General features: G+C 38.8%; 3 protein-coding genes and 1 long non-coding RNA gene across 5 annotated transcripts in view; 3 read left to right on the plus strand and 1 right to left on the minus strand.

Moving 5' to 3' along the window:
• The window catches only part of loxa (lysyl oxidase a), a 72,459-nt gene extending 71,020 nt beyond the window's left edge, over window positions 1-1,439 (plus strand). The window contains exons 6-7 of one of the 2 annotated variants that reach the window (XM_062478475.1): window positions 197-312; window positions 456-1,439. In XM_062478475.1, coding sequence (XP_062334459.1) covers window positions 197-312; window positions 456-462 — 123 coding nt within the window. In that variant the 3' untranslated portion in view covers window positions 463-1,439. Of the gene's footprint in view, window positions 1-196; window positions 317-455 lie in introns of those variants that run through there. The other variant, XM_062478477.1, reaches the window with a different exon arrangement.
• A 634-nt stretch (window positions 1,440-2,073) lies between these two features.
• Window positions 2,074-18,573, plus strand: snx24 (sorting nexin 24). The gene is made up of 7 exons (XM_062478480.1): window positions 2,074-2,272; window positions 2,786-2,869; window positions 3,031-3,135; window positions 15,213-15,307; window positions 15,478-15,507; window positions 15,767-15,831; window positions 17,488-18,573. The coding sequence occupies exons 1-7, from the start codon at window positions 2,204-2,206 to the stop codon at window positions 17,556-17,558; spliced, it is 519 nt and encodes a 172-aa protein (XP_062334464.1). The 5' UTR covers window positions 2,074-2,203; the 3' UTR covers window positions 17,559-18,573.
• LOC134034123 (uncharacterized) lies at window positions 15,838-16,789 on the plus strand. Its single transcript, XR_009932195.1, has 2 exons — window positions 15,838-16,128; window positions 16,206-16,789. It is a non-coding gene; the product is annotated as an uncharacterized LOC134034123 (long non-coding RNA).
• ggcx (gamma-glutamyl carboxylase) lies at window positions 18,566-24,577 on the minus strand. Its single transcript, XM_062478468.1, has 15 exons — window positions 24,381-24,577; window positions 23,832-24,077; window positions 23,247-23,405; window positions 22,955-23,120; window positions 22,774-22,852; window positions 22,556-22,662; window positions 22,286-22,449; window positions 21,794-22,095; window positions 21,331-21,462; window positions 20,971-21,122; window positions 20,714-20,883; window positions 20,314-20,444; window positions 19,939-20,086; window positions 19,503-19,707; window positions 18,566-19,317 (listed from the first exon to the last, which is right to left on the minus strand). Exons 1-15 carry the CDS (start codon window positions 24,409-24,411, stop codon window positions 19,158-19,160), a joined length of 2,352 nt encoding a protein of 783 aa, XP_062334452.1. The 5' UTR covers window positions 24,412-24,577; the 3' UTR covers window positions 18,566-19,157.
• Window positions 24,578-27,728: the final 3,151 nt, after the last annotated feature.

Here is a 27,728-nt window from a genome sequence, read left to right on the forward strand (position 1 = left end):
TGGTACTATCAATTTATTTTATTTTATGTGGCCTTCGAGAAATAGGCACTCAATTCACCAAAAGGCGTTTTTGAAAGGGCAAGACTGGAAATTTGATTTGGACCATTCTGCAAGTTTTCGCTTTCATTTGAGCAAAGGGATGGAGCATAAGAGTTCATTCATATTTTTCTCCTTTTACTTTCACCTCTCTCTACAGGTCAGTGTAAACCCCAGCTACCAGGTCCCAGAGTCAGACTACAGCAACAACATTGTGCGTTGTGATGTCCGCTACACGGGCAACTATGCTTATTTGTCTGGATGTCACATGTCACCGTGAGTGTGAATCTTCTCAATTCAGATAATACTAAATTTATACTTAATATCTGATACATCATCTCAAATTGTTGTATTAAAGTCCATTTTAGTACACAAGGAATCTTCATCTATGATTTTTGCTTTGTTGTTTCAATTTGCAGATATTAAGAGAATACATTTACTCTCAAACTCCCAGGAGCCATTATGCTAATGACAGGACTACAATGTCTGGCAATTGTTTTTTGTTGTTGCTTTAATTACTCTCTACTACTCTAATACAACTACACATTTAATTAATTGAAATTATGTAAACCCAGGTTCAGAAAGAGAATGCTGTAACAGTAATACAAGATACCAAAATATAATGCATTTAGAATGCATTATATTAACATGTATTTCATGTCCTTCTAATCAATGTCATCCCATTCTTGGTAGTATTATGTATTTACATTAGCTTTATACAGCATTATATTATGGCTTGTGTTTTTGCAACTCTTATTTTTTAAAATAAATAATTTCATGTTTGCAAAATTGTGGTAACTTAAACTAGGACTGTAGGCTATAAACCAAACTGTCATTGTACGAATGCAAGGTAACATGCTAGTTACTTTTGTGGGTTGTTACATTTGTTTTGTTAAGAATTGAGATGCTTTGTAGTATGTGTTTATTTATGCAAATGCTCAAATTACTGCTTTGCTTTTTTTATGTAGTCCAGAAAATCTACTTGAATACATTCTTGTGACATTGTTTTATTTTTCTTCTCTTTTGTTGTTGAAGTCAGTTAAAGTGTACCTAACTCAAAAAGCTTTTCATGATTTAAATCCATATGGTTAATATTCACACACAGCTAAACTCGTCAATTCAGTAGCATTAGATGGTCTTAAATTGTCAGGTTAGACTAGTCTGTCTAACCTGTTTGTTGCTTAAATAGAAAGACTTAATTTGAGGTAGGAAAGTTAGCCACCTCTCCCCTAAGCCTGTGGTAAGGGCTATGTTGCTATGCCAACAATCTGTTACATAATTATCTTAGCACAATTTATAACAAAAGGAATAACATTTGTTAATTTGATTGAATAAACACATTTAGTAGATTTTTTACATCTATTTAGACACTCAAATAAACACCCTAACCTAAATTCCAGGAATCTGTGTGTGTGTGTGTGCCACCAATTTTAGCACGTGCACTATATATAGTTAAAGTAATCTGTATTTGTGTGTTTCTCTGACATCTTTACCAACTGCATCATGGGCACGGTTCACTAGTTTCTTAAATCGTGGAGATAAACTGCGATGAAAGATGCAAATAGAAGCCTATTTTTAGGCTATGTTTAGGCTACTTGGAAGGTTGTAGTCTATAAAATGAACTATTGATATTATTGGTAATAGTGTGCAATATGAAGCCTTAATATTATATCGCCGGACTCCTCCGGATCAGCAGGGTCCTAAACCTGTCAGGGCCGTATAACAGCTCCAGTTTTGCAGCCTCCCTATATAGTTTTTGTGTGACATTTCAAGTAATGTTGGTTGCCCTCTGGTGGCCACGGGGGCCCCCTGTGCAGGTATTCGCTTGGAGCTTTTGTTTTCCGCACATTTCATCTACCCAATATAGAAATATTCGTGGATATCCTCAACCCACAATTTATTCAGATTTTTTTTTTTTATATGAAGGAGCAAGATAAAGTTCAAATTAACGAGTTAATTTACTGTATACTTTACAGTGATGAGAGCAGCAAAAATGTTACATTGCTCCGCCCCAATAGGTGGCGCCAATTATACTTTTACTATTGTTTTTTCAAGCAAGAGCGAAGTGCTGCAACAACTCAACTCTTACAGATCTGTCCAAACACACCTTCATGTTGTCTCCATTTATATAACACGTTGTAAAAATTACAGGATTATTTGTGACAAAATGCACTCCGTCAGGGTTTCTATTCCATCGTTCCGTTCAGAGGAAAATTCGACTGATAAAGGATACACGGTAAGCGAACGCTTGATTTAAATGCTAGCCTATTTGTTTGAGACTAGCTCTTCACTGCTAATGTACTGTAGCCTACTGGGCAGTACCGCTGTCCTCTAAAAATAAGCACGATGGCTAAGTCAATGCTCTGTCACGTTGACAATATGCCTTACTAAACACCAGTTTCTATACAGAATGTCAACAACTATATATGCCATACAGTTATTTATTATAATATCATTTTATCTATTTGTATTCGGCACATGCAAAGCTATCTTGCAAGCTAGCAGACGTTAGCTGGCTCTAACCAGCCAGCTTAGGATTCCATGAATTTTGATTGTCTTTGGCAGGATGTGAAATCTAAGGTGGTAGGCAGAGCCAACATAGCCTACAGCAGTTTCCCAGAATTCTGAAAAAAGCCAACCCCTATAAATGCATTGTGTCGGTGTAAAAAAAATATGTATTTGAATGATTATCCCAAACTAAATCAGAAGACATTTAAAGTAACAGATGTCTAATGTCCGTCTTTTACAGGTGTTCAAAATTGAAGTGCTCATGAATGGCAGACAACATACTGTGGAGAAGCGCTACAGCGAGTTTCATGCCCTGCATAAAATGGTGAGTTTGTTTGCAACATTGATTAGGCATCCAAATTGAGACCCAAGCTCTTTCTTTTTTTCTATACTGATCTAGTCAAAATCACCCACCTTAACCACATAGCTAGCACATACGAATTAGGGTAAGAAAAATCCTCACCAATTCCTCTGTGTCCCTCTTAGCTAAAGAAGAGCATAAAACCGCCTGAGATCCCTTCAAAGCATGTGAGGAACTGGATTCCCAAGGTTCTGGAACAGAGGAGACAAGGTCTAGAGTTCTATCTACAGGTACCCCCCCCCCCCTGCACCACTGCCACACATGTTGTTCAGGTTGATTGTGACGCAAGAGGTAACATTGATGCAATTACCCTGGCTTACTTAAAAAAAAATGATATGACATTTATTTGTTATATATAATATATAAACTTACTGTCTTCCAGAGCGAATATCTGGACAGGTTGCTAATAGGAGACAGTGATAATCCATTACAGAGCTGCCTCATCACGCCATTCTGTACATTGTCCTCACCTCTCTGAGACAATATGTATTCCATCAATTGTGTCAACGTCTCGAGTTGTATAAGAAAGACTCTTTGAGTACCAGAAAATGTCTTTCAGATTGGGGTGGAGGGCACTGCAGAACAATCCCCAAACAAAAATCCCCAAAGAAGCACTGTAATGTTATGCACAATATCGCTGTACACAATATTGGATATTACAAAGGAGACATTGCAGGGCTGTAGGCAATGTAATGGAGAGCTAGATTTCAAAACATTGCTTATATCAAAATAATTATTAACATAAAACAATAATACGACATGGAAGCATCATTGGAAATTGCAATGCCACTGGACAGAAGCCCAATGATGGTCGCACATGTGGTGCAGCTCCGTCCGTGCCAGCTGGACTCTTAAGGCCGAGGTTGTAGCACCTATGGGACATAACATAATGATCAACTATAATTTTAACACCGACAGAAGTTTTCCAGTATAGAAAATGTCTTGAATTCACAGTACATGCCTGAGGTACTAGACATTCCTGCCTCTATCCCTCCAAACTCCATCTGAGGCCATTGAAACTGCCTTTGCGACGCATAGGTTTTTGTGAGACCTCAGACTAAAACGTACTGACAGCCACTGCTAAATCATTCTATACGTAGCTTCGGTGAGCTTCCATCTCAACCTTGTGAATTTAGGTTGTCTTAACGTTTGCAAAGTTACTCACTTCTCATCACACAACCCCTGTTTGTACCGTCAGGCATCTGATTGGGTATAGGGACCAGACAAATTATTGGGTGTGCTTTGCCTTCGACAAGGGCACAACCTTTGTTCTCTCACATATATATTGTTTTCCTGTTTCTCTTTATTGTTGGAATGCTGCTTCAGCATTCCAAGTATTGTTCTTTGAATCTTTATTCAACTTATTATTATTTATCTTCTATTTCTTCCGTGACACCTTTCAGCACCTTCAAATCTTCAGCTATTAACCCTTGTGTTCTCTTCGGGTCATTCTGACCCATCAGTCATTGTGACCCACCGTCGTATTGCGACAAATTTACCGCATACAAAGACAAAGTGAAGCATTTTCTTTTAACACCTAGGCTGTCTCAGACCCCCCACATTGCAAAGGTTAAAAGAAAATTATTTTAATTTGTTTTTGTATTGGGTAAAATTGGGTAAACACAACGATGGTTCGTTATGAACCTTTGGGTCATGTGACCCGAAGGCAGCACGAGGGTTAAAACCGTTCAGCTATCAAAAAATTCAGCAGTTTCAGGCCATGGGTGCTATGACTTTTCAGCTTTGTACCTCTTATGCTTGAATTAATATAAATCAATATTCATAATATTTTTAACATGGGTTTCCAATGGAGTTTTCTTTCAAATCCTCTCAAACTTCTTTAAACTTCTTCAACTTCCAAATCCTTCTTCTTCCTCAATCTTTCAGCTAGAGCCACCATTTAAACTTTAAAATGTTGACAAAACCCTAAACTATTTTTAAATAATTCAGCTTTTTGATATCTATTCAACTTTTTTCAATATCACTGATTATGTTTCATGACTTTTTCAAGCCGTTTCTGAGATTTACATGGGTGTTTACGTGAAACCCTAGAGTGGAGGGCAGCTTCGGATGTCGTTGAAAAAATATTTCTAGTTTGCCAGCATTGCCACAATTTTCGCTCTTCATGCTTCGTTTTTGGATCAATAGATAGCTAATTTTGTGCTGGTCGTAGACAGTTGTCTGTTGAATCCAACAGACGTACACATTTGTTCAGAGCCCCACGAAAGCGAGACAAAGTCCAACTCTCGCCCCATAGAGACCAATGCAAATCTGGTGACAAAATCGTCAGAGAAAGCAAAAAGAACAAGATTTTGAAACTGCCGGTAGAGTCGTATTTCTGACCGCACAGAAATATAAAGGACATCTCTGGTTTCGGCAGAGTCTTGGGTCTCGGAAAATATCCTTACTTTTTGGATTGGACGTATAGTTTTGCGTCTAGGTCAACTTGTTTGAGGTGTGGATGCTAGGTAAATGTTCGTTTTTCTCTCTGCCTAGCTCGTTAGCCATCACAGCTGCGCCATCACCGTGGCAACCAAACAAACACGCACCAGGAAAGCAAAAGGAACACGTTTTCGAAACTGCAGGTAGAGTCGTATTTCTGACTGCACAGACATATAAAGAATATCTCTGGTTTAGGCAGAGTCTTGGGTCTCGGAAAATATCCTTATTTTTTGGATTGGACGTATAGTTTTGCGTCTAGGTTAACTTGTTTGAGGTGTGGATTCTAGCTACATTAGTTATTCTCTCTGCCCAGCTCGTTAGCGATCACAGCTGCTCCATCGCAGTGGCAACCAAACAAACACGCACCAGGAAAGCAGAAGGAACACGTTTTTGAAACTGCAGGTAGAGTCGTATTTCTGACTGCACAGACATATAAAGAATATCTCTGGTTTCGGCAGAGTCTTGGGTCTCGGAAAATATCCTTAGATTTTGGATTGGACGTACAGTTTTGCGTCAAGGTTATCTTGTTTGAGGTGTGGATTCTAGCTACATTTCTCTTATTCTCTGCCCTCAGCGCGTTAGCAATCATAGCTGCACCATCACCGTAACGACAGACACGCACCACTCAGTCTATCACACAGGTTATTGGTACGTTTACTTGACCATGAGAAACCCGATTACTAGCAATTGTCGGTTTATGCCAATAATACGATTACTCCGTTTACATGTGTAATTAGTTATGTGATTACTCAATAAACGCGTCTACATGATTCTTTTTTATTAATCGTTGTATGCTCCACGGACAAAACTTGCACCATCATCCTTCTGCAACACAGTGTCGCCGTGTCTTCCTGTATCGGCCCTACTGCTGTATGTTTCATTCCATCAACACATTGAATCCTACTAAGAAAGCCGAGTAAACACACTCAATGATAGGCTACAGCTATTACTACCCCAACTATAATTTCAGCTGTTAAAACTATAATATTCTTGTTATGACTAGCTAGCCTACTTCTTCTGTTTAACAGTTCAGCTTTCAGCTGCTCCCGCATTGTAAGTAAGTTAGACTTTATTTATATAGCACATTTCATACAAGAATTGCAGCTCAAGGTGCTTTACATAAAATCAATAAAAACAATAATACAAGTGATAAACAATTCAAACAAAAATAAAAATCCCAATAAGATCTCTGTTCAAGAGAGAAACCAACTTTAAACATGCATCTTAAAAGTAACATATATATTTGGTTCACCCCTGGTCTGTATATATAAAACCATACACTCTGTTAACAGATCCTTTCCCCAGGTCAAGAGTATGGGCCGTATCAGAGTTCGCCAACTCTGACCTAGACAAAGTAAAAATAGCAAGTCAAATAATGACCCAAATTTACTAAACCAAGATTCTACAATAAAATAACTAATAAAAGTAGGATTACAAGTAACACACATACATTTGGTTCACCCCTGGTCTGTATATATAAAACCATACACTCTGTTAACATATCCTTTCCCCAGGTCAAGAGTATGGGCCGTATTCTCTGTTAACAGATCCTTTGCCTCAGATCAAGAATACAGATTGTTTTACATATTTGTTTAAATACTTCACGCGACCAGAGTTCTTGTACGCTATCAGAGTTCGCCAACTCTGACCTAGACAAAGTAAAAATAGCAAGTCAAATAATGACCCAAAATACCCGCAAGGCTATTTAAGCTCTTAGCTTTGTTAGATGATGCAGTTCAGCTTCCACACTCCCTCTTTTGTGTGAATCACACATTTTTAAAATCAATTTCAGATTTCAGCTTGCGGGTATTTTCTAATTTCTGTATTTTCAGCCATTTAAAAAAAAAACAATTTCAGATTTCAGCATTCCAACGCATTTTCAGCAGGAAATGCCTTTTCTAGTTATTATTATATCAACTTCTTAGTTCTTCCGCCGTTTTTTGGCCTTTAACTAGTTCTGCATACTTTCACCGATTCCTACAATTTTTGTATCAAAACGTTCAGCTCCTTCAGGAGATGTTGGCTATGACTTTTGGTATTTCTCACTTTTATACTTTTTAAGACATTAAGGTTTTTGTGCAAATTATTCTCCCATTAAAAGTAATGGTAAATCCTTTCAAATCATTAAAAAGCTTCATCCTCTTTCAAACGTAACTACTTCAGCATACTTTCAGCTAGAGACACCATTCAACCTTTAAAATGTTCACAAGACATTCAGCTATTCCCAAATGATTCAGCTTTTTCAAATATTCAGCCAATTTTGAATTATGACAGTTTGAAATACATTAAAATGTTTGCTCCTTCTTGATTTTTATGAATGAGCAGCCAGCAGAGTGGCACACTGCTGGCTGCTCATTCATAAAAATAAATTGTCAAACAAATTCCTCTAACGTTCATATAGTTTAACTTACTTAAACAAGTTATACCTTAAAATGTAGGAAAAATTGTCCTCTTTCAGCCAATGTAACTACTAAAGGGCTCACATTTACAGATGTTCAGCTATGAGCCTTGAAGCGAGAGCAGCCTTTCAAATTCTCTCACTAACTTCAATGGAGAGGTGGGTAAAATTCGTCAGAGAAAGCAGGAAGGAAGACGATTTCGAAACTGCCGGTAGAGACATATTTCTGACCGCACAGACATATAAAGGACATCTCTAGTTTCGGCAGAGTCTTGGGTCTTGGAAAATATCCTCATTTTATTGATTGGACGTGTAGTTTTGCGTCTAGGTCAACTTGTTTGAGGTGTGGATGCTAGGTAAATGTTCGTTTTTCTCTCTGCCTAGCTCGTTAGCTATCACAGCTGCGCCATCGCCGTGGCAACCAAACAAACACGCACCAGGAAAGCAGAAGGAACACGTTTTTGAAACTGCAGGTAGAGTCGTATTTATGACTGCACAGACATATAAAGAATATCTCTGGTTTCGGCAGAGTCTTGGGTCTCGGAAAATATCCTTGTATTTTGGATTGGACGTACAGTTTTGCGTCTAGGTTATCTTGTTTGAGGTGTGGATTCTAGCTACATTTCTGTTATTCTCTCCTATAGTCGAGCTAGCGCAATGGCTCTCCATAACTAAAAACGGTTCGACCTCTTTTCCACAATCGACCAAATTGGCCAAACAAGGTATGTACATTGAGATTAAAGTGTACATAATCTAGCTAGATCGTTTTTATTTTAGCAAGTTTCACAGAAATTTGCAAAAATCGACGCTCAAGACTGTCATAGCTGACCGTCACGAACAGCCAACCCGGGGCTGGGGCAAGTGTTTGCTGCAGCTGGCGTTAATCCTACGAACAAACGCTTTGTAACTGGAAAGTTTTTACTTTTAATTGACGATATTGAACACAGATGTTAAGTAACTTGTCTTTACTCAAATATATTCTCCGTTTTCAATTTGAAGCAGTATCTAGCTTACTATAGGAAATCTCCCAATGCATCCTCTCTCTAGCTTCGCTTCGGCTAAAGTCAGATGGAGACGATGAAGATGCATGCATTGTTCACGCCTATGGTGTTAATACAGTCTGTACAAATACCACTTTGACACACTTGCAAGAAATGATCCACTGGTTAGATGTAGCATGATCTTATTTAATACCCACAATACTGTAGTTCAGCTTTTTGCAGCAGCAGCATTTTAATCTGAGTTCAAGTAGCTTTTGCAGTTGCACAACCAACAAAGTCACGTAATGTGACGTGATTGAATTTAAAAGTTTTTATTTTTATGTCATCTTAAGTTAAGTGTCTGAACAGGGCTGGGTGTGCAGGCACACATGATTAGTTTCTCCTCCACCTTGAACCTGAAACCTAGATTCTAGGTTAGAAATGTTGCCAGTTTGTTGCCAATGACCAACGGTTGCTACGTTTTTCCAGCAAGTTCAAGTCATTCCAGTGTTGTCCTTTTACCTTCAAATTCGTTCAACCCAGACTTCAGCAACTGGTTTTCTGCTAAATTTTCACATTTTCCTGCAGCTCATCTTTCTGAATTTTTGCCCTTATTGTTTTGCATTTTTCTTCTTCTTTTCTTTTCTTCTCTTTTCTTCTGTGTTCTGCCTTCATCTTGCTCCAGGTCCTTTCAAAAATACCTTTCACAGCAGTACCTTCCAACTGCCATACTTTTGCATTTTCTTCTCTTTTCTGTACTTTTCTGCCTTCATCTTGCTGCAGGTCCTTTTTAACATACATTTCAGGCCTTTTGAAACTCCAGCAAAAAAAATTCTGCTACATTTTCAAAATCTTCAGAATTATTTCTCTTTTTTAATTTTTCTTCTCTTTTCTGTAGTTTTATACCTTCGTCCAGCTCCAGCCCCTTTCAAAAATACCTTTCAGGTGCTTCAGCTTATAACTTTCTACTAAATGTTCAAAATGTTCCGCTTTTTTAGCATGGTCAGCTGTCCCCATTCAGGTTTTCAGCATTCTCACTGCTGTTTCGCAGGAACAGCCGTTTCTAGTTGTGAGAATGCTGTTCAGCATTCTCACTATTGTTTTTCAACTTCTTAGTTCTTCCGCCGTTTTTTGGCCTTTAACTCGTTCTGCATACTTTAACCGATTCCTACAACTTTTGTATCAAAACGTTCAGCTCCTTCAGGAGATGATGGCTATGACTTTTGGTATTTCTCACTTTTATACTTTTTAAGACATTAAGGTTTTTGTGCAAATTATTCTCCCATTAAAAGTAATGGTAAATCCTTTCAAATCATTAAAAAGCTTCCTCCTCTTTCAAACGTAACTACTTCAGTTTACTTTCAGCTAGAGACACCATTCAACCTTTAAAATGTTCACAAGACATTCAGCTATTCCCAAATGATTCAGCTTTTTCAAATGTTCAGCCAATTTTGAATTATGACAGTTTGAAATACATTAAAATGTTTGCTCCTTCTTGATTTTTATGAATGAGCAGCCAGCACCACTCTGCTGGCTGCTCTTTTTCTGATATTCAACTAAATTGTCAAACAAATTCCTCTAACGTTCATATAGTTTAACTTACTTAAACAAGTTATACCTTAAAATGTAGGAAAAATTGTCCTCTTTCAGCCAATGTAACTACTAAAGAGCTCACCTTTACAGATTTTCAGCTATGAGCCTTGAAGCGAGAGCAGCCTTTCAAATTCTCTCACTAACTTCAATGGAGAGGGTGAGTAAAATCAGTCAGAGAAAGCAAGAAGGAACAAGATTTTGAAACTGCCGATAGAGTCGTATTTCTGACCGCACAGACATATAAAGGACATCTCTGGTTTCGGCAGAGTCTTGGGTCTCGGAAAATATCCTTATATTTTGGATTGGACGTACAGTTTTGCGTCTAGGTTATCTTGTTTGAGGTGTGGATTCTAGCTACATTTCTCTTATTCTCTGCCCTCAGCGTGTTAGCAATCATAGCTGCACCATCACCGTAACGACAGACGCGCACCACTCAGTCTCTCACACAGGTGATTGGTACGTTTACTTGACCATGAGAAACCCGATTACTAGCAATTGTCGGTTTATGCCAATAATACGATTACTCCGTTTACATGTGTAATTAGTTATGCGATTACTCAATAAACGCGTCTACATGATTCTTTTTTATTAATCGTTGTATGCTCCACGGACAAAACTTGCACCATCATCCTTCTGCAACAAAGTGTCGCTGTGTCTTCCTGTATCGGCTCTACTGCTGTATGTTTCATTCCATCAACACATTGAATCCTACTAAGAAAGCCGAGTAAACGCGCTCAATGGTAGGCTACATCTGCTACTGCTAATACTATCCCAACTATAATTTAATCTGTTAAAACGATAATATTCTTGTTACGACTAGCTAGCCTCCTTCTTCTTCTGTTTAACAGTTCAGCTTTCAGCTTCTCCCGCATTGTAGGCTATTTTAGCTCTTAGCTTTGTTAAGATGATGCAGTTCAGCTTCCACACTGCCTCTTTTGTGTGACTCACACATTTTTGAAATTCATTTCAGCTTTCAGCTTGCGGGTATTTTCTCATTTCTCACTTTTATACTTTTTAAAATATTAAGGTTTTTGTGCAAATTATTCTCCCTTTAAATGTAATGGTAAATCCTTTCAAATCATTGTTGGAATGCTGCTCCAGCCCCTTTCAAAAATAGCTTTCGGTTGCTTTGAAGCTTCAGCTTATAACTTTCTACAACATTTTCACTATTTTCAGCTTTTTTAGCATGGTCAGCTATCCCCATTCAGGTTTTCAGCATTCTCACTGCTGTTTCGCAGGAACAGCCGTTTCTAGTTGGGTGTGCTTTGCCTTCGGCAAGGGCACAACCTTTGTTCTCTCACATATATATTTATTTATTTATTTATTATTGTTTATTTTCGCCCCCTAAGGATCAGTCAATATTTGGACTACATACACAACGGCGGTGTCAAAAGGTTCGTCTTGTTAGCGATTGCGTTGGTTGTATTTTTATTTACGTTCTGTTGCATGGTTTTAGTAGAAATTGCGTTTTTGTGGTGAAAAGTGAAGCTAACGGTGGCTAATTTGCTAGCCACAGTCACTGACGTTACTAACGTCACTACGTCACGAAAACACGCGTGACTACCTGTAGCAGAACATTCGTTTCGCATCTGTTAACTTGGGGGATAGCTAGGCTAACTATAGCTTTACTGCAAGGCAGCTGCAGAAACGCCACAAGCAAAGAGGCCAGGGTGATAACTATTTACTCATTTTACTTTGTGATGTGAAACACAATTATGAAATGTAACGTACAATATTAGCTGATATTATTAAGGAAGTAGGCCCACATCTACTTTCGGAAACGGTAGTCTACTATTTCACTGAAGCATTAGCATGACATTAGCCTCTGTTGCCCGGGCAACACATACCACAGTGGTCTATGATGCATCTGTTTTCAATCGTTAAAATAAACATTCCTCACAAATACATTTTCTTTGTAGGATTTATTATGACATTACATTACAAGTAAACGATTTGTTGGTGAAATTATCATTACCTGTGGTTTCAAACCAGTGTTGCTCATTGCAACGCTGTAGCCTACGCGAGACACACGACAAAAACATTTAACTTACACAGCTGTTTAGGAAGTCAAACGGCGACAGAACATGTTCGGCACTCCCCTTACTTAAATCAAAAGTCTTTCAATAGGTGAAACTATCTGACTACTAACCTGAACTTCATTGCCACAGCCTAAACTTTGTCAATCTGTTCATGAAAATAATTAATTTCAGCCTAAACCATACAACGGAATGTTTAATCGAATTCAACCAACGCAATCGCTACCAAGACGAACACAGCAGTAGTCTAGTACTGTACTGTAGTAGTAGAATTTACCGGGGCAGCTTCTCCACACAGGGCTATATCACATTTTGCGTTGTTACTGACAATGATCGCTACCAGTGAGCTTTTTATGAATGAGCGATTTTCCACTAAATAAATGTCAAGCTTATTTATGTTTTTGGGGGCATATTTTCAGTTAGCAGATGGTACTGTTTGAATCGCGATTCTATCTTCTGCCGATAACGTCGTAGAATAATCTTCAAAGGGGGTTCTTTATTAATGAATGAATGCAATATGAGTAGGCTAAATGCCTGAAAATATCACGAGAAGGGAAAACTTAAAAGGACGTTTAAGTCATAGAGATTAGGTCCATTTTTACACCGGTCTGCCAAATGTATTCGTTTTGATTCAGCTATGAGGCTGCCTCTTGCAGGGGAAATGAGAAGACATCATATTTCATTCTACACTTCACTCGTATTTTGAGTTGTAAATGAGCAGCAAAAAAAAATTAAAATGCTTTTAAATCTATGTAATATTTATACATAATAAGTAGGCCCTATGCATTTTTATATAAAATATACAGGAATATCAGTTGTAAAAATTGCATTAAAATCCCTGTACAACCGACGCAAGCACACCCTACAATTTCCCCAGAAATTGTACCCTCTCTAGTTGGGTGTGCTTTGCCTTCGGCAAGGGCACAACCTTTGTTCTCTCACGTATATATTATTATTATTATTATTCTTTTTGCCCCCCTAAAACTCAGTCAATATTTGGCCTACATAGACAAAGTAGGTGTCAAAAGTTTCGTCTTGGTAACGATTGAGTTGCTTCTATTGGAATTTACGTTCCGTTGCATGGTTTAGGCTGAAGTTAAGTTTTTGTGGCGAAAAGTGAAGCTAACGGTGGCTAATTTGCTAGCCACAGTCACTGACGTTACTAACGTCACTACGTCACTAACGTCACGAAAACACGCGTGACTACCTTTGGCAGAACATTCGTTTCGCATCTGTTAACTTGGGGGATAGCTAGGCTAACTATAGCTTTACTGCAAGGCAGCTGCAGAAACGCCACAAGCAAAGAGGCCAGGGTGATAACTATTTACTCATTTTACTTTGTGATATGACACACAATTGTCATGTGTAATGTACAGTATACGCTGATATTATTAAGTAAGTACATCTACTTTCGGAAACAGTAGTCTACTATTTCACTGAAGTATTAGCATCATGACATTAGCCTGTGTTGCCCGGGCAACACATACTACAGTGGTCTATGATGTAGCGTTATCTGTTTTCAATCGTTAAAATAAACATTCCTCACATATACATTTTCGTTGTAGGGTGTATTCTGACATTAGTAAACGATTTGTTGGTGAAATTACCATTACCTGTGGTTTCAAACCAGTGTAGCTCACTGCAACGCTGTAGCTTACGTGAGACACACTACAAAAACATCTACACTACTGTACACAGCTGTTTAGGAAGTCAAACGGCGACAGAACATGTTCGGCACTCCCCTTACTTAAATCAAAAGTCTTATCTAACTACTAACCTGAACTTCATTGCCACAGCCTAAACGTTGTCAATCTGTTCATGAAAATAATTAATTTCAGCTTAAACCGTACAACGGAACGTTAAATCCAATTCAACCAACGCAATCGCTACCAAGACGAACACAGCAGTAGTCTAGTACTGTACCGTAATAGTACAATTTACCGGGACAGCTTCTCCACACAGGGCTATATCGCATTTTGCGTTGTTACTGACAATGATCGCTACCAGTGAGCTTTTTGTGAATGAGTGATTTTCCACTAAATAAATGTCAAGCTTATTTACGTTTTGGGAGGCATATTTTCAGTTAGCAGATGGTACTGTTTGAATCGCGATTCAATCTTCTACTGCCGGGTAACGTCGTAGAATAATCTTCAAAGGGGGTTCTTTATTAATGAATGAATGCAATGAGTAGGCTAAATGCATGAAAATATCACGAGAAGGGAAAAACTTAAAAGGACGTTTAAGTCATAGAGATTAGGTCAATTTGTACACCGGTCTGCCAAATTTATTCGTTTTGATTCAACGATGAGGCTGCCTCTTGCAGGGGAAATGAGAAGACATCCATTTCATTCTACACTTCACTCGTATTTTCAGTTGTAAATGAGCAGCAAAAAAAAATGCTTTTAAATCTATGTAATCTTTATAAATAATAAGTATGCATTTTTATATAAAATACAGAAATATCAGTTGTAAAAATGTCATTAAAAAACGGACCCCTGTGCAACCGACGCAAGCAAGCACACCCTACAATTTCCCCAGAAATTGTACCCCCTCTAGTTCAATTTTGCAATAATTCCTTGGTGCAGCCAGTCTCGCCAACTTCCAGATTAATTGTAAGCAAGCAACATTATTTTTCATTTTGTGGGCATTACATGATAGTGTTAGACTGTAAACCCTTAGTGTTAGACCCAACCCCAGAGCCTTTGTGATTTCAAAGTGTTAATGTCACACTTGTCAGAAAGCAGTGTTTCCACCTCGACACTTGGCATATGAAGTCAATTTAAATGTTACCTTTGAATGAACCCTCCTTGATTCCCAGAACGCCATTTGTCCCAACTTTCGCTGTCCTTCTCTGACAGACTATAATCATGGAGAATGAAGTTCTCCCAAAGATATTCTTGGATTTCCTCAACATCCGCCATTTTCCCTCTCTACCAAAAACGGAAAGTTGTGGGTGAGTATTTTGTACAATGGGTGCTCTATAAAACAAGGCTACCATTAAAATACTGTGCATGGACAGAGTTGCTTCCCACTCAGCCTATATTCATATTAACAAGGTGTTATTTCGAACTTTATGACATTTAGTGTCCTTTCTCTTGCCATTTTCCCCCCTGTTGCTATTAGGTCATTTGAAACTGAATCTGAGGAATCAAGGTATGTCGATGTATCCAAAACACGATGTATGGAAAGTATTCAAGTAATCCAGGCCACCATTTTGTTCTGCATTTCTCGATTAATCTGTCCATGGGAGGGAGTTCCACTATGTGTGTCTACACTAAATACACTGAACACTTATATTAGTTTGTTTTGCTATTTTCATTGTGGTGTGTGAGTGAGCATAAGATACAATCCTCATATGATTCCTATCACAGTACTATTTATAGCTAATCTGTCCTGTTTTGTTCTTTAACAGCAAACTTACCCATCAACCAGCTATGCTCTTCCTAAGAGATCCTTACCTTCTTCCTTCCACACATGGTAATGTATAAACCCCCCCAAATTATTAGTGCATATTATATTTAGTCTATATTATTTGAATGTACACTATAGGGTAGGGCTGCAACAATGAATCTCTAAAATTTGATTATTAAAAGAGTTGGCAACAATTTAATTATCAATTTGTTGTCTCGCGACTATTATGCCACTCAATAAGTCGCGGAGATGTTTGAGTAGTAAACATTTTTTCTGTTTATGTTCTGAGTTAAGCGCAGAGCAAAAAAAAAAAAAAGGAGCAGAGGTAGAGGAAAGACTATCGGAGAGACCCGTAACGTTGTTGTGAAACACATGGCGGAGGCATAGAAATCAGTATGACCTAAGTCATCCAAGGTGTGGGATTTCACACTAAACTAAAGAGGGTACAATTTCTGTGGAAATTGTGGGGTGTGCTCCTGTATTTTTGTATGCCTTTCGACTGGTTAGCTGCTGCGATTCCCACACAAAAGTGTAGTAGTTAGCCAACTCTACAATTTAACGGGGGTAGGTCTGAATCCAGGAGCAAAATGGAGCACAGCTGCGAGCTGTAGTTGTCTTTTACTTGTCTCTGATTTTTAGCTACGGTACTAATGCTGAGGGCTCGCTGATATAGCTGTCTGTCTTACTAGAACGGCGTATCTATGCGTCGGTGATAACGTTTGCTGATGTTGTGTTAGGCTAGCACTGAGGTCCCTTCTGCCACACAAGACACTTTTCGCCACAAAAACGTAATTTCAGCCTAAACTGTGCAACAGAACGTAAATCCCTATACAAGCAACGCAATTGGGACATTTTGACACCGACGTTGTCTATGTAGTCCAAATATTGAGGGATCTTTGGGGTGGGGAAATTACAATAAATATATATGAGAGAGAACAATGGTTGTGCTCGCCGAAGGCTTTGAGCCCAATTTTTATCCGATTAATCGACTAATCTAAAAAATAATCGACAGATTAACCGATTATTAAAATAATCATTATTTGCAGCCCTACTTTAGGGACTGGGACACCTGACCATTCCACCTTTATGAGTTTCTTGTGCGTCTCATTCCAAAACTACAGGCAATAATATAGAATTGGGGCACTGCTGTTGGGTAATTACACATGGCTTGCAGATGGCAGAAATTATCCCAAATGTGTTTGATGTTGTGTAGGTCAGGGGTCTGTGCAGTCCTGTCAAGTTTCACACCAAACAAAACGTTTCGGTATGGACCAAACACCTTAATACTCTTGTGGCTGAATGGGCACTAAATCCCACAGACACACTCTAAAATCTCATGGACAGCCTTCCCAGAAAAGCGGCAGCTGTTATAGCCACATGGAGGGGGTTGGGGGCAACTCCATCTTATTGCCTATGGATTTAGAATGGGATGTCATACAATCTTATGAATGTGTAGGTGTCCCAATAAATTTTTCTGTAAAGTGTATGTCTACATTTTAACCAGGACAGGTATGACTTCCTTGATACCTACTCATTATTAGTCTACCAAATTTGAATAAAACATGAAACGGTTTCCTACTAATTGTCCGTTATATCAACTGTAAACGGTTTACTGACTCCACTGTTAATTATAATTGTGTATTTAAAATATAAATGTCTTATGACACTGTTGTTTGTAAAGTAACTACTGATTGATTTATTATAACAAACATTTCTGTTTAGATACATTTTCAAATGTTGTCATTGAAGGCGTAATCCATGGAGTTTTCTACCCCGATCTTCAACCAAGGTAGTGATCTGGAGAAATATGAAAAACTCCCAAAACAAAGGACGTTTTAAGGTGGACACACATTTATTAAATAATCATTTGTGTGAGAATAACATGTTTTATAAGATAATTTTGTAGTTTATTTTCCACCAATCAATTCTAAAACAGTATATACAGGTACAACACAGATGTTGTTTTGGAGACTGAAAAGGGATCACTCAAATAATCAGTGTGTACAGTATATTCTCACAAGATGTATAGTGTATAATAGGGTTTGTAACCTAGATATAGGGACTGAGAATTTTTTAAGGATAACAATCAAGCTCTTAAGCATTAATCCATTTTGTCCTTTTCTAAACATATCACAGTGGTGAATGTCTGTGCGTCATAACTGATAGTAGCTGTGAAAAAAATAGAAGGGAAATTGTTGAACAAAAACATACAAGTCATAAAAAGCTCAAATGTTAAAGGGATGTTGACTGTCATAATGGTTGAATGGTTTTATGCATTCTATTTGCTTTTTGTAGTAAAGTGTGTTTCAACTTCATCACAGGCAGATTGTGGTTCGTTAGTGGGTCCTTTTACTTAAAATGGATGCTAAAATGTAATCACAAAAAGTTGCACTACAAAAAGGATTGTCATTCGATAATTTTTTATATGGCTTTTGTTTACATGTTGCTCTTGTCATTAGACATAAATGGATAGGCTGGAGAGGCAGTTCAGAAGACAGAATGAGTCATTACCTTTTGTTGTCTAACATTTACTGTGAGATGAGACCTGGCTGTTGTAAAGGTTAGCAAAACATGTTTCTGTACTCACTGATTAAATAATGTTTTTGTTTTTACTAATCAACCATTCTTTTGTACACCCTGCAACCTTCTAAAATAATTGAACTGTATTTATGTTTTTGGTCTACAGTGTTTCTTGTGCCATAACACCTTCCCTTAAAAGACACTGTGGAGTTGTACTGTAGCACTTTAGACTGGGTACCTGAATATGATAATTAAATACTGACAGCAATAAAGTGAGATATTTCCATATTTCAGATTTTCTCCTTTATTAGTAATTGATAAATTTGAATGGTTTACTGAAAAAAATCTAAAATTGTCTTGAGCCTGTTTACAAACTTGTAAAACAAGGTCAAGAGTTCAGAACACAAGTCACTTTAAAAAGACATGTATACTTTTGGGCTCTTCATTATAAAATTGCCAACAGGGGTTTCACTATCAAAGATGGTCTTGTTCAACATTTAGTTGGAGACGTTTACTCCAACTTAATTACTTTTTTGAACAACAAATGTACATTTGCCTTGTTGCAAGTTGGACTTGGCTTAATATTTATGAAGGAATATGGATACTTTCTATAATACAAAAAAGTTATGTAATTCCTCAGAAAGATTAGGAATGTGTTTTCACACAATCTGAAACATCTGCTCAACATACTTAAATAATGGACAGCCTGTAAAAAAAAATCACATTTCAAATGTAACCATTTAAAAACTATTCTTAGATTTGTCTTTAGTGGGTAACACAATCACTCATTCACACACGTTCCTTCCAGGTAAATCATTAATTCACTTATTCGCACAGGCACTTTGCATTCTTTGAAAACCCTTGCCTCAATCCTAAAGCTCTCCATGACCAACTTCTTCTTTGAGGTTTTCATCCTGTCCACCCTCATTCTGAGGTTCCTTCATGTTGGCATAGGCCACCTCTCTTGTCAGCTGTTCCAAAGGAGGAAGTCCCACCACCAGGTTTCGCATTGCAATGGCCGTCATCAAGAACCTACAGGACAGAGAAACCAATTCATGTAATGCAAGTCAACTACTAAGACAGTTGTAATAACTACATTTCTGCAGGATAGCATGACTAGTCGGTTGTAACATCAAATGATGAAGTGAACATCTGATCTGAGGTATTGGGATACGACTCATACAGCTTGCAGTTAAGATACTTCTTGTTATACTCACCCTCGTCGTAACATCCAGTACTTTTTCACAGAGAAGCGATGCAGCCTCTCCAACAAACTTGCTTCCCTACGTTTTTTGACCTCCTTTATACGTCGCTGTCGTCGCAGAAACAGCCGCACCACTGGATCTGTTGCATTAATCTCTGCACTTTCATCATCGTTAGGAGAAACAAGTGGTTGTAGTTCTGGGGGCAGTGGTTCTGTCTCTGTAGAGTATAAATAATGCTGAAGTCCTTAAGTATGTCAAAAGCACAATTGAGGGGAAAAAGCAGTTGCAAGGAAAGTCTTTTTTTTATATAACTTTACATTGTGTGCAGTTTCCTTTTGCATGTGCAAAAATCTCAAAAAATATCTTTGTTTCATATCCATTTTTGAGTTAGCGTAATATGAAACAAACTGGAAAATGTGCCAAATGCACTAATATGAAACTTCCTGACCCGTTCCATTGCGGACACGCTCCTGTAGTTCAAACAGCTTGATGAAGTTCTTCTGGAGTGCTGCCTCTGTGGTGTTCACATAGATGTACATGTAGCACGATGGCTCAGTTGAAACTGTGTACACCTTATGGTAGGCTCCAGCTGGTAGCTGCATATGCGCACACACACACACGTTCAGCTGTATATTTCTGCACATAAGACGAGTCCTCTCATTTATATGAGTAGAGCTGTTATTATGGCCCAGTTGTGGGTGCAGGGTTCGAGCAGAGGGACTAGAAGATTTCTTTTACAGATTTTTACTCTGAAAGAGTGAAACCATGCAACAGTCTCTATCGTTAGTCATTTACAATTATCAAAAGGTACTATATACTGTACCTTCATCTGTTCTCCAGTCTTTAGGGTATAGTTTTTGTTCTCTGATACCACCTCAACACTCAGCTGGCCCTGTAGCACCTGAACACTAGTGTTGCCTAGGTCTTCACTAACGTAGTTTTCCAGGTGGAGACCTTTGGTAAGAAGACTGTCAGTCACTCAAAATTCAAGATACATAAAATAAGGTTTGTGTTTATCTTTTATCTATTGGTGTAATATTGTTACACAATATAGTGCAACCTCTACTGTAAACATTTTGGCAGACTTTCTATAAATTGTGTATAGACTGCACTATACACAGTTACCGTATATATAGTGTGTAGCCTATTGTCTGGCAAACGTATTTTCTATCAAATGGGAGGGAATGACAGATAATGGAAGGAAGAAGTGAAAAAGTCAATACCTGGGAAGTCAGCTATGAAGACAATCTCTGTCTGGTTGTCCAAGGTTCCCTCAATCTCCTGGAACTTGGTCCTCCAGGGAGATAGGTCAACCAACAGTGGCATAAGCCAGGGGTTTGGACGGAAGGGGGACCAATCCGATTTGACCATGTCCACACGAGGGTCAAATATCCTATCACAGTTTGAAGGACAAATGAGACGTTGTTTTGGCTGCTCTATTTGATATTATAGGTCACCTTCGGATGTTCCTACTGCCCACCTTTGCTGAAAGCGATCGTTAATAGATACCCAGATATCAAAGTAGATCTCTGGGTCGGAAATATTGTAGTGAGGCAGGTGATGGTTCAAGCAGGTGGCGTACTGCTTCAGCATGTCCCCATGGTCCTTCCAGCGCCGGCTCTGAGTGAAAACCTACAAATACATGACAGCTTAATCACAATAATTTGAATTCATGTTGCAGTGGTGTAGTGTATGTCCACAAGGATCTACCATATGCCTGATATAAAAAGAGCAGTGATACATGGATGGGAGAGGGCACAGGGAGGGGTATTAGATTTACAATATGCGCCCTACTTCATAGTATACCAACTGCTTTTAGGGCTTCTGTTCTGTGACTCACCCCTGGGTTGAGATATCCAACCTCTCCTGTGTTTCCATCCTTGTAGGTAATCTTCACATGCTGATGGGTGCGGGAGTGAACCATCATGTCCCAAGAGTAACCATACAGACCATTGGTCCAGTTGTTATAGCCCTTTGTCATAAAATATTCATATGATCGATAACATACATTTGAAAACAAATGTTTTTTGTTTTTTTACACAGTGGTATGTATAATATGCCATTCAATCTGGCACTACAGACAAATGTTTGCCTCTAATAAGTCACTTTCCTGACAAAGCCCCTCTCTTCCCTCTCCACTGTACGAATCTAATCTCAGCTACTGTTTGCTGCAGGTAAATAGTTGTGTTGACACTGACTGTGCGATCATTGTCCAAGGCAGTTCCCTATTTCTTAGAAAAATATGCTCAAATTGTAGACTGTAAAATCAATCTAACCATGTGTGATTTCAGAAGCAAACCTACCTGTGTGATGAAGTGGGAGTATGGGAGGAAGAATTGTTCAGTCAGATAAATGATGGTGAAGAGGGCTCCGAGCTTGTGTCTGAACCATGGTTTGGAGGCCTTGGGGACAGAGACAGTGTCATGTGCTTCAGCAGGCGGGGTCTGGGCCTCGTGGTACACACAGGAAATACTGGGCTGCGGGTCTGGAGTTGTGAAGGGCAACACCACTCTGAGAAATGCCGGGAAATGGGCAAAAAAGCGTCTGGGCCAATCAGCGTAGCAGAAGATGGGACTCGTGGCCAACATAGTGTAGGAAAACATTCCTGTTGTGGACATAAGGTATCATCAGTGATCGATAGAAGGTTATTAATTAACCCAGTCTTCATCTGACAGGCATAGCCAGTACGGGTTGTATATCTGGATATTTTAGTTTGAATAATCTGCGATATCACTGGTTAACAGTAGACAACCATGAACAAGCAGAACAAGCACAAGAACAAAAAGACACCTCACCAATGCTGAAGAGCTGAGAGTTCATGCAGTGGAAGTAGCTGACAAAAAAGAAACTAAAGGGCCGCGTGGCGTCAAAGAACAGCAGGTAGCCGGCAGTCAGGTCCAGAATCAAACCACCTCCGTGTACCACCAGCAGGTTCACCATCTCAACAGGCAAAATTAGCCTGGCCAAAACACACAGTGTTAGCCATAGAACTTATGATCCCTTGTTAAGACTGAGGAAAATAAATCAAAAACATTACATTTTAAGTAAATGTACTTTGAACTCACTTGAAAGGGTCAAAAAGCCAGTGGTGCGCAAGATACGACATGGAGTATCCCTCAACCCAGTCAGCATCTAATTTCTTTATTCCAGCGATAAAGTATACAATGAAAACCTGCAGGTGACAACGGGAGCACATATTCTAAATATAGTTAACCTTTTAAAATGCTAAACTGAATGTATAGAAAACAGAAGAATCTTCTAGAGATTTAAAGTTTCCCCAAACCTGAGTCCTCAGAACGGTGTAATTCCAAAGTGGCACTTGAGCATTTCTTTTCTTGAAATTACGTAATCCATCAACTGACCTGCAAGTTGTTACACACTACATTTATAAATAAATGTATGTAAACACACGGGCCCATGAAGATCTGCATACGAAAACACACATAAGAGTACTTCTGACTCACCAGTATCTGTTAGCATCCATGAGTGTGAGCTGGAAGCCGATGAGGCCATAGAGATAAGAATGGTTGTTCCATGCCGTCTTATCCAGGAAGAAGATGTACCAGTAGGTTGAGATGAACATGAGGCAGGACAGTCTGTAGAAACACCCCAGCATGATGCCTATGGCACCTGAAAGACAAAAGGGACAGACACAGCAATACACAAACAAAGGGATGGACAGAGCAAAACATTACTGTCACTGACAGGCTTCCCCATATGGGAATGGACACCATCACAACAGAGAATGAAACCTACCTAAAAACATCACCACGTAAACCAGGTACATCCAATCAAGAGGCAGAGGATGCAGGAAGTTAAAGAGAGGAAAACGGCAGATTGGAGCTCCGTCCAGGTACTTATAGTCTAGGTGACTTAAGCCCCTCTCCTGGGTAATATCCACAGCCATCAGCATACCTGGGGGAAAGAAACAGGCAGACTATTAACCCTCGTGCTGCCTTCGGGTCACATGACCCAAAGGTTCATAACGAACCATCGTTGTGTTTACCCAATTTTACCCAATATAAAAACAAATACAAATAATTTTCTTTTAACCATTCCAATGTGGGGGGTCTGAGACAGCCCACCGGTTAAAAGAAAATGCTTCACTTTGTTTTTGTATGCGGTAAAGTTGTCGCAATACAACGGTGGGTCACAATGACTGATGGGTCAGAATGACCCGAAGATAACACAAGGGTTAAGAGGATGAGTAGTGAAGACAGAATGTTACTTCCCATCAACATAATTGTTTGGGAAAGAGATATTTCTGTATGGACCATCATGCCCAAAGGGATCTGAAGACTTTGGTGGGATTGACACAGATGACATGAATCGACAACTCACCAAATAAGAAACGGAAGATGCCCAATGAGGCTGGATCAGTGGGGCGGTTCAGGAGGCACACTAGACGATGCCAAGAGGACAAGTCCTCCCTTTCAAACCCAAACAGGTGTTTCATCCTGCTGTCAGTCCATGCTACGTTCTCTGGTGCATGCCCTGACAGCTTGTTTGTAGCATTCTTTTGATCATTATTGCCCTCATTCTCAGTTGGCTCCTCCTGTCTAGAGGACGGCTCAATATAATGTGCACCTAAGAGAAAAGTTAGAAACTTTATTTGTAAACCACTTGGGCAAACTTGACTAACTGACACTAGAAGTGCAGCTGACACAAAGCATTGTGCAAACGTATAATGCTTAAAGCAAAATCTGCACAATTCAACATATGATTCAGATTAGATTGATTACCTCACGAGATGATACTACCTCACTTTCGTTAAGAAATAAACTAACAATGTGCAGAGCTAAACTGCAAGTAGTATGATTACAAAACCACTACAATGTTGGTTACAAAACAACAACAATGCTGATTGCGCTAGCCTGTAACATAGCCTACCCGCAGTACCGTCGCACGCCCCTGTCTCCATCCTTTCAAATCGTCATTCAACAGACGAAACAATGTTACAATTCTGCGAATTTTGGCATAAAACCCTGTCCCACACTGAGTTATCCCAGACACGTAAACAGTTGGATACGTGTCACAATCCGCATACTGGTCATGATTGCAGGAAAATGTAACTTGTGTCTGTGCTCTCTTCCGATTGGTTTATAGCCTACCCATCCCACCTCTGCAAGAATGACTCCAGAACATTCTCCGCCCCCATCGGTCTGGAGGGGAAACACACACGGTCACGTCATCTCTTTATTGGGTGTGCTTGCCTTCGGCAAGGGCACAACCATTGTTCTCTCACATATATAGGTATTATTATTAGGATTCCTCCTCAAAGGGTTAAACCAACATTACTTTTTTATATTCATTTTACATTTACATTTAGTCATTTAGCAGACGCTCTTATCCCCCCCCCCCGATTTTACCTACATTTACCTAAATTTAAAAAAGCACATATGGCTATAGACCAACATCTTCACTTATTAATTCAAGACAGTGCTAAACATCCATAGCTACTAAAATACAACTTGCTGTGTACCACCTGGGTCATCTAATATGTACAGTAAATCACATCACATTGACAACTCAGTGGAAAAATTAAGTCAAATTTATTAAAACACTGTAAATGGCTACAAGCTGTAATGGTGTGGTGATACACACTGCGGTACACAACATCTTTGAGGTAGTAAAAAAAAATTGAAAGTTGAAAATATGCTGTGTGTGTATGGATGTAAGTAAATGTGTGTGTGTAAAATGTATGTATGCATGCAGTATGTATACGTAGGTATGTAAATGATCCAAAATGTGTGCAAGTACACAAACAGGCTCGTTTCCAATGACCAGTGTTCACAAATCACCCCCAAACAATAGGGGAGAAATTCTATTTCAGTTCCATAAAATAACAACAACAAAAAAATCCTTCCACCCCAAAAGAGGTCAAACAACTGGAAGAGGTAGATGAAACATGTAAGCAATCAAGCTGGATAGTCATTTCTGAACAAATACTGAACATTACTTATGTGTCTGTGTGTGTATGCATGTATGTAAGTAAATGTATGTATGTGTGTATGTGTTTGCGTGTGTATGTATGCAAGTAAAATGTATGCATATGTAGGTGTGTAAATGATCCAAAATGTGTGCAAGTACACAAACAATAGTAATGGCTCGTTTCTAATGATCAGCGTTCACAGTAAAGAAAATCACCCCCAAACAATAGGGGGGAAATTCTATTTCATTTCCATAAAATAACAATCCTTCCACCCACCCACCCCAAAAGAGGTCAAACAACTGGAGGAGGTAGATGAAAAATGTAGTTTTACAAGCAATCAAGCTGGATAGACATTTTTCTGAACAAATACTGAACGTTACTTATGTGTTTGTGTGTGTATGCATGTATGTATGTATGTATGTATGTATGTATGTATGTATGTATATATGTGTTTGCGTGTATATGTATGCAAGTAAAATTTATGTATATGTAGGTATGTAAATGATCCAAAATGTGTGCAAGTACACAAACAATAGTAATGGCTCGTTTCTAATGATCAGCGTTCACAGTAAAGAAAATCATGCATGTATGCAAGTACAGAAATTCTATTTCAGCTCCATAAAATAACAGAAAAAAATCCTTCCACCCCAAAAGAGGTCAAACAACTGGAAGAGGTAGATGAAAAATGTAGTCTTACAAGCAATCAAGCTGGATAGCCATTTTTCTGAACAAATACTGTAACTGAACGTTACTTATGAAACAGAGAGAAAAGGATTCACCGGAGTCAGAGTCAACAGTTCACTGATCAAGTCTGTTTTTAAGGACTTGGGCCTTCTTGGAGAGTGTGTTACCTTCAAGCTCCATGACCACCTTTTGAAGCACTTCGAAGGTGTATTTCAGTGTACAAGGGTAGTTCAGGTTCAATGCGTAGATAAGGCCGAACAACAGGGCAACAGCTAAAGCAATGTTGTCCATCTCCTGCAACACAACCTGGCCCTCGAGGACGATTCCAATGTCTTCTGGTTTATCACTGGCATCCCTTCGTTTGAAGACGTATATTCCTATAGTGGTCTCCTCAAGGGATTCTTGGATGAGGGACTCATCTGCTGCCTGTAGACACAAAATGAAACAAACTGAGATTACACTACATGCCATGTGTGTATAGTGAAGTAAAAATAAAACAAATATGCTCACTAATTTGTCTGTTATTGCTTAATATGAAATGGCTGAACATAAGAGGGAAACATGTCTTATAATTTTCAGAAGCTCAAGGAAGGATAGCATTATCTTTCTACATTTTAAAAGCTGGAAATACCCAGCATTTAGTATTTCTATATTTAATTGTACATGTCTGAACCAACAGTAATTCACACACACAGCAACCCATTTTCATATAAAAATCACCACTATATGTGACAGATAAGATACATTTTTAGAGCTTATACAAAATATGAAAATATGAAAGATAACATCTCAACATACTACACCTAAGCAATAATACTCACCACATACTGATGACTGCAAATTTCTTTCTTCTAAATTCGGATAAAACCGAGGTTCAAATTTTCGGTCCTAAAAAATATAGAAATCATTTTTCCAATCTGACCTTAGACCTAGACGGCGTCAAAGTCTCTCAAAACCAGCTAGTAAAAAATTTAGGAGTCACAATGGACCCAGACCTTTCGTTTGAGTACCATATTAAGCAAATTACTAGAACTGCATTTTTCCATCTACGTAATATTGCCAAAATACGAAAATTTCTCTCAAAGGATGATGCCGAAAAACTAATACATGCATTTGTTACGTCCCGATTGGACTATTGCAATGTGTTGTTCTCTGGCCTCCCAATTACCCACCTAAAAAATTTACAGCGGGTGCAAAATGCTGCTGCTAGACTATTGACCAGAACAAGAAAGTTTGATCACATAACATCTACTCTTGTCTCTCTACACTGGCTCCCTATCCAAGCCAGAGCTGACTTCAAAGTTCTACTACTAACCTACAAATCTCTGCATGGATTGGCACCACTGTACCTCTCCGGTCTCCTTGCACCCTATTGCCCCGCAAGGACACTTAGATCTCAAGATGCCGGCTATCTGGTGGTTCCCAAAATTAAGAAAAAAACAGCTGGAGGTAGGGCATTCTCATATAGAGCGCCTCTTCTCTGGAATAAACTACCCGTCTCAATTAGGGAGTCTGATACTGTTTCGACGTTTAAAATTAGGTTAAAAACGTTATTGTTTAGTCAATTCTACGACTGTTAAAGGTAAGTATGTTACTAGTTGGAGGCAACGGGGGACGGGTTG

The sequence above is a fragment of the Osmerus eperlanus genome, chromosome 14, assembly GCF_963692335.1.
Source record: "Osmerus eperlanus chromosome 14, fOsmEpe2.1, whole genome shotgun sequence".
Lineage (NCBI taxonomy): Eukaryota > Metazoa > Chordata > Actinopteri > Osmeriformes > Osmeridae > Osmerus > Osmerus eperlanus.

Bases quoted from the DNA above. Each gene is read 5' to 3' on its own strand.
- ggcx (XM_062478468.1), bottom strand. From the start codon at position 24,411: ATGGAGACAGGGGCGTGCGACGGTACTGCGG. The intron at 23,121-23,246 runs GTAGGTTTCATT...TTTGTCTTTCAG, and splicing joins TTACGTGGTGATGTTTTTAG to GTGCCATAGGCATCATGCTG. The intron at 22,663-22,773 runs GTTTGGGGAAAC...TGTCACCTGCAG, and splicing joins ACACCGTTCTGAGGACTCAG to GTTTTCATTGTATACTTTAT.
- snx24 (XM_062478480.1), top strand. From the start codon at position 2,204: ATGCACTCCGTCAGGGTTTCTATTCCATCGTTCCGTTCAGAGGAAAAT. The intron at 15,308-15,477 runs GTGAGTATTTTG...TGTTGCTATTAG, and splicing joins CCAAAAACGGAAAGTTGTGG to GTCATTTGAAACTGAATCTG. The intron at 15,508-15,766 runs GTATGTCGATGT...GTTCTTTAACAG, and splicing joins ACTGAATCTGAGGAATCAAG to CAAACTTACCCATCAACCAG.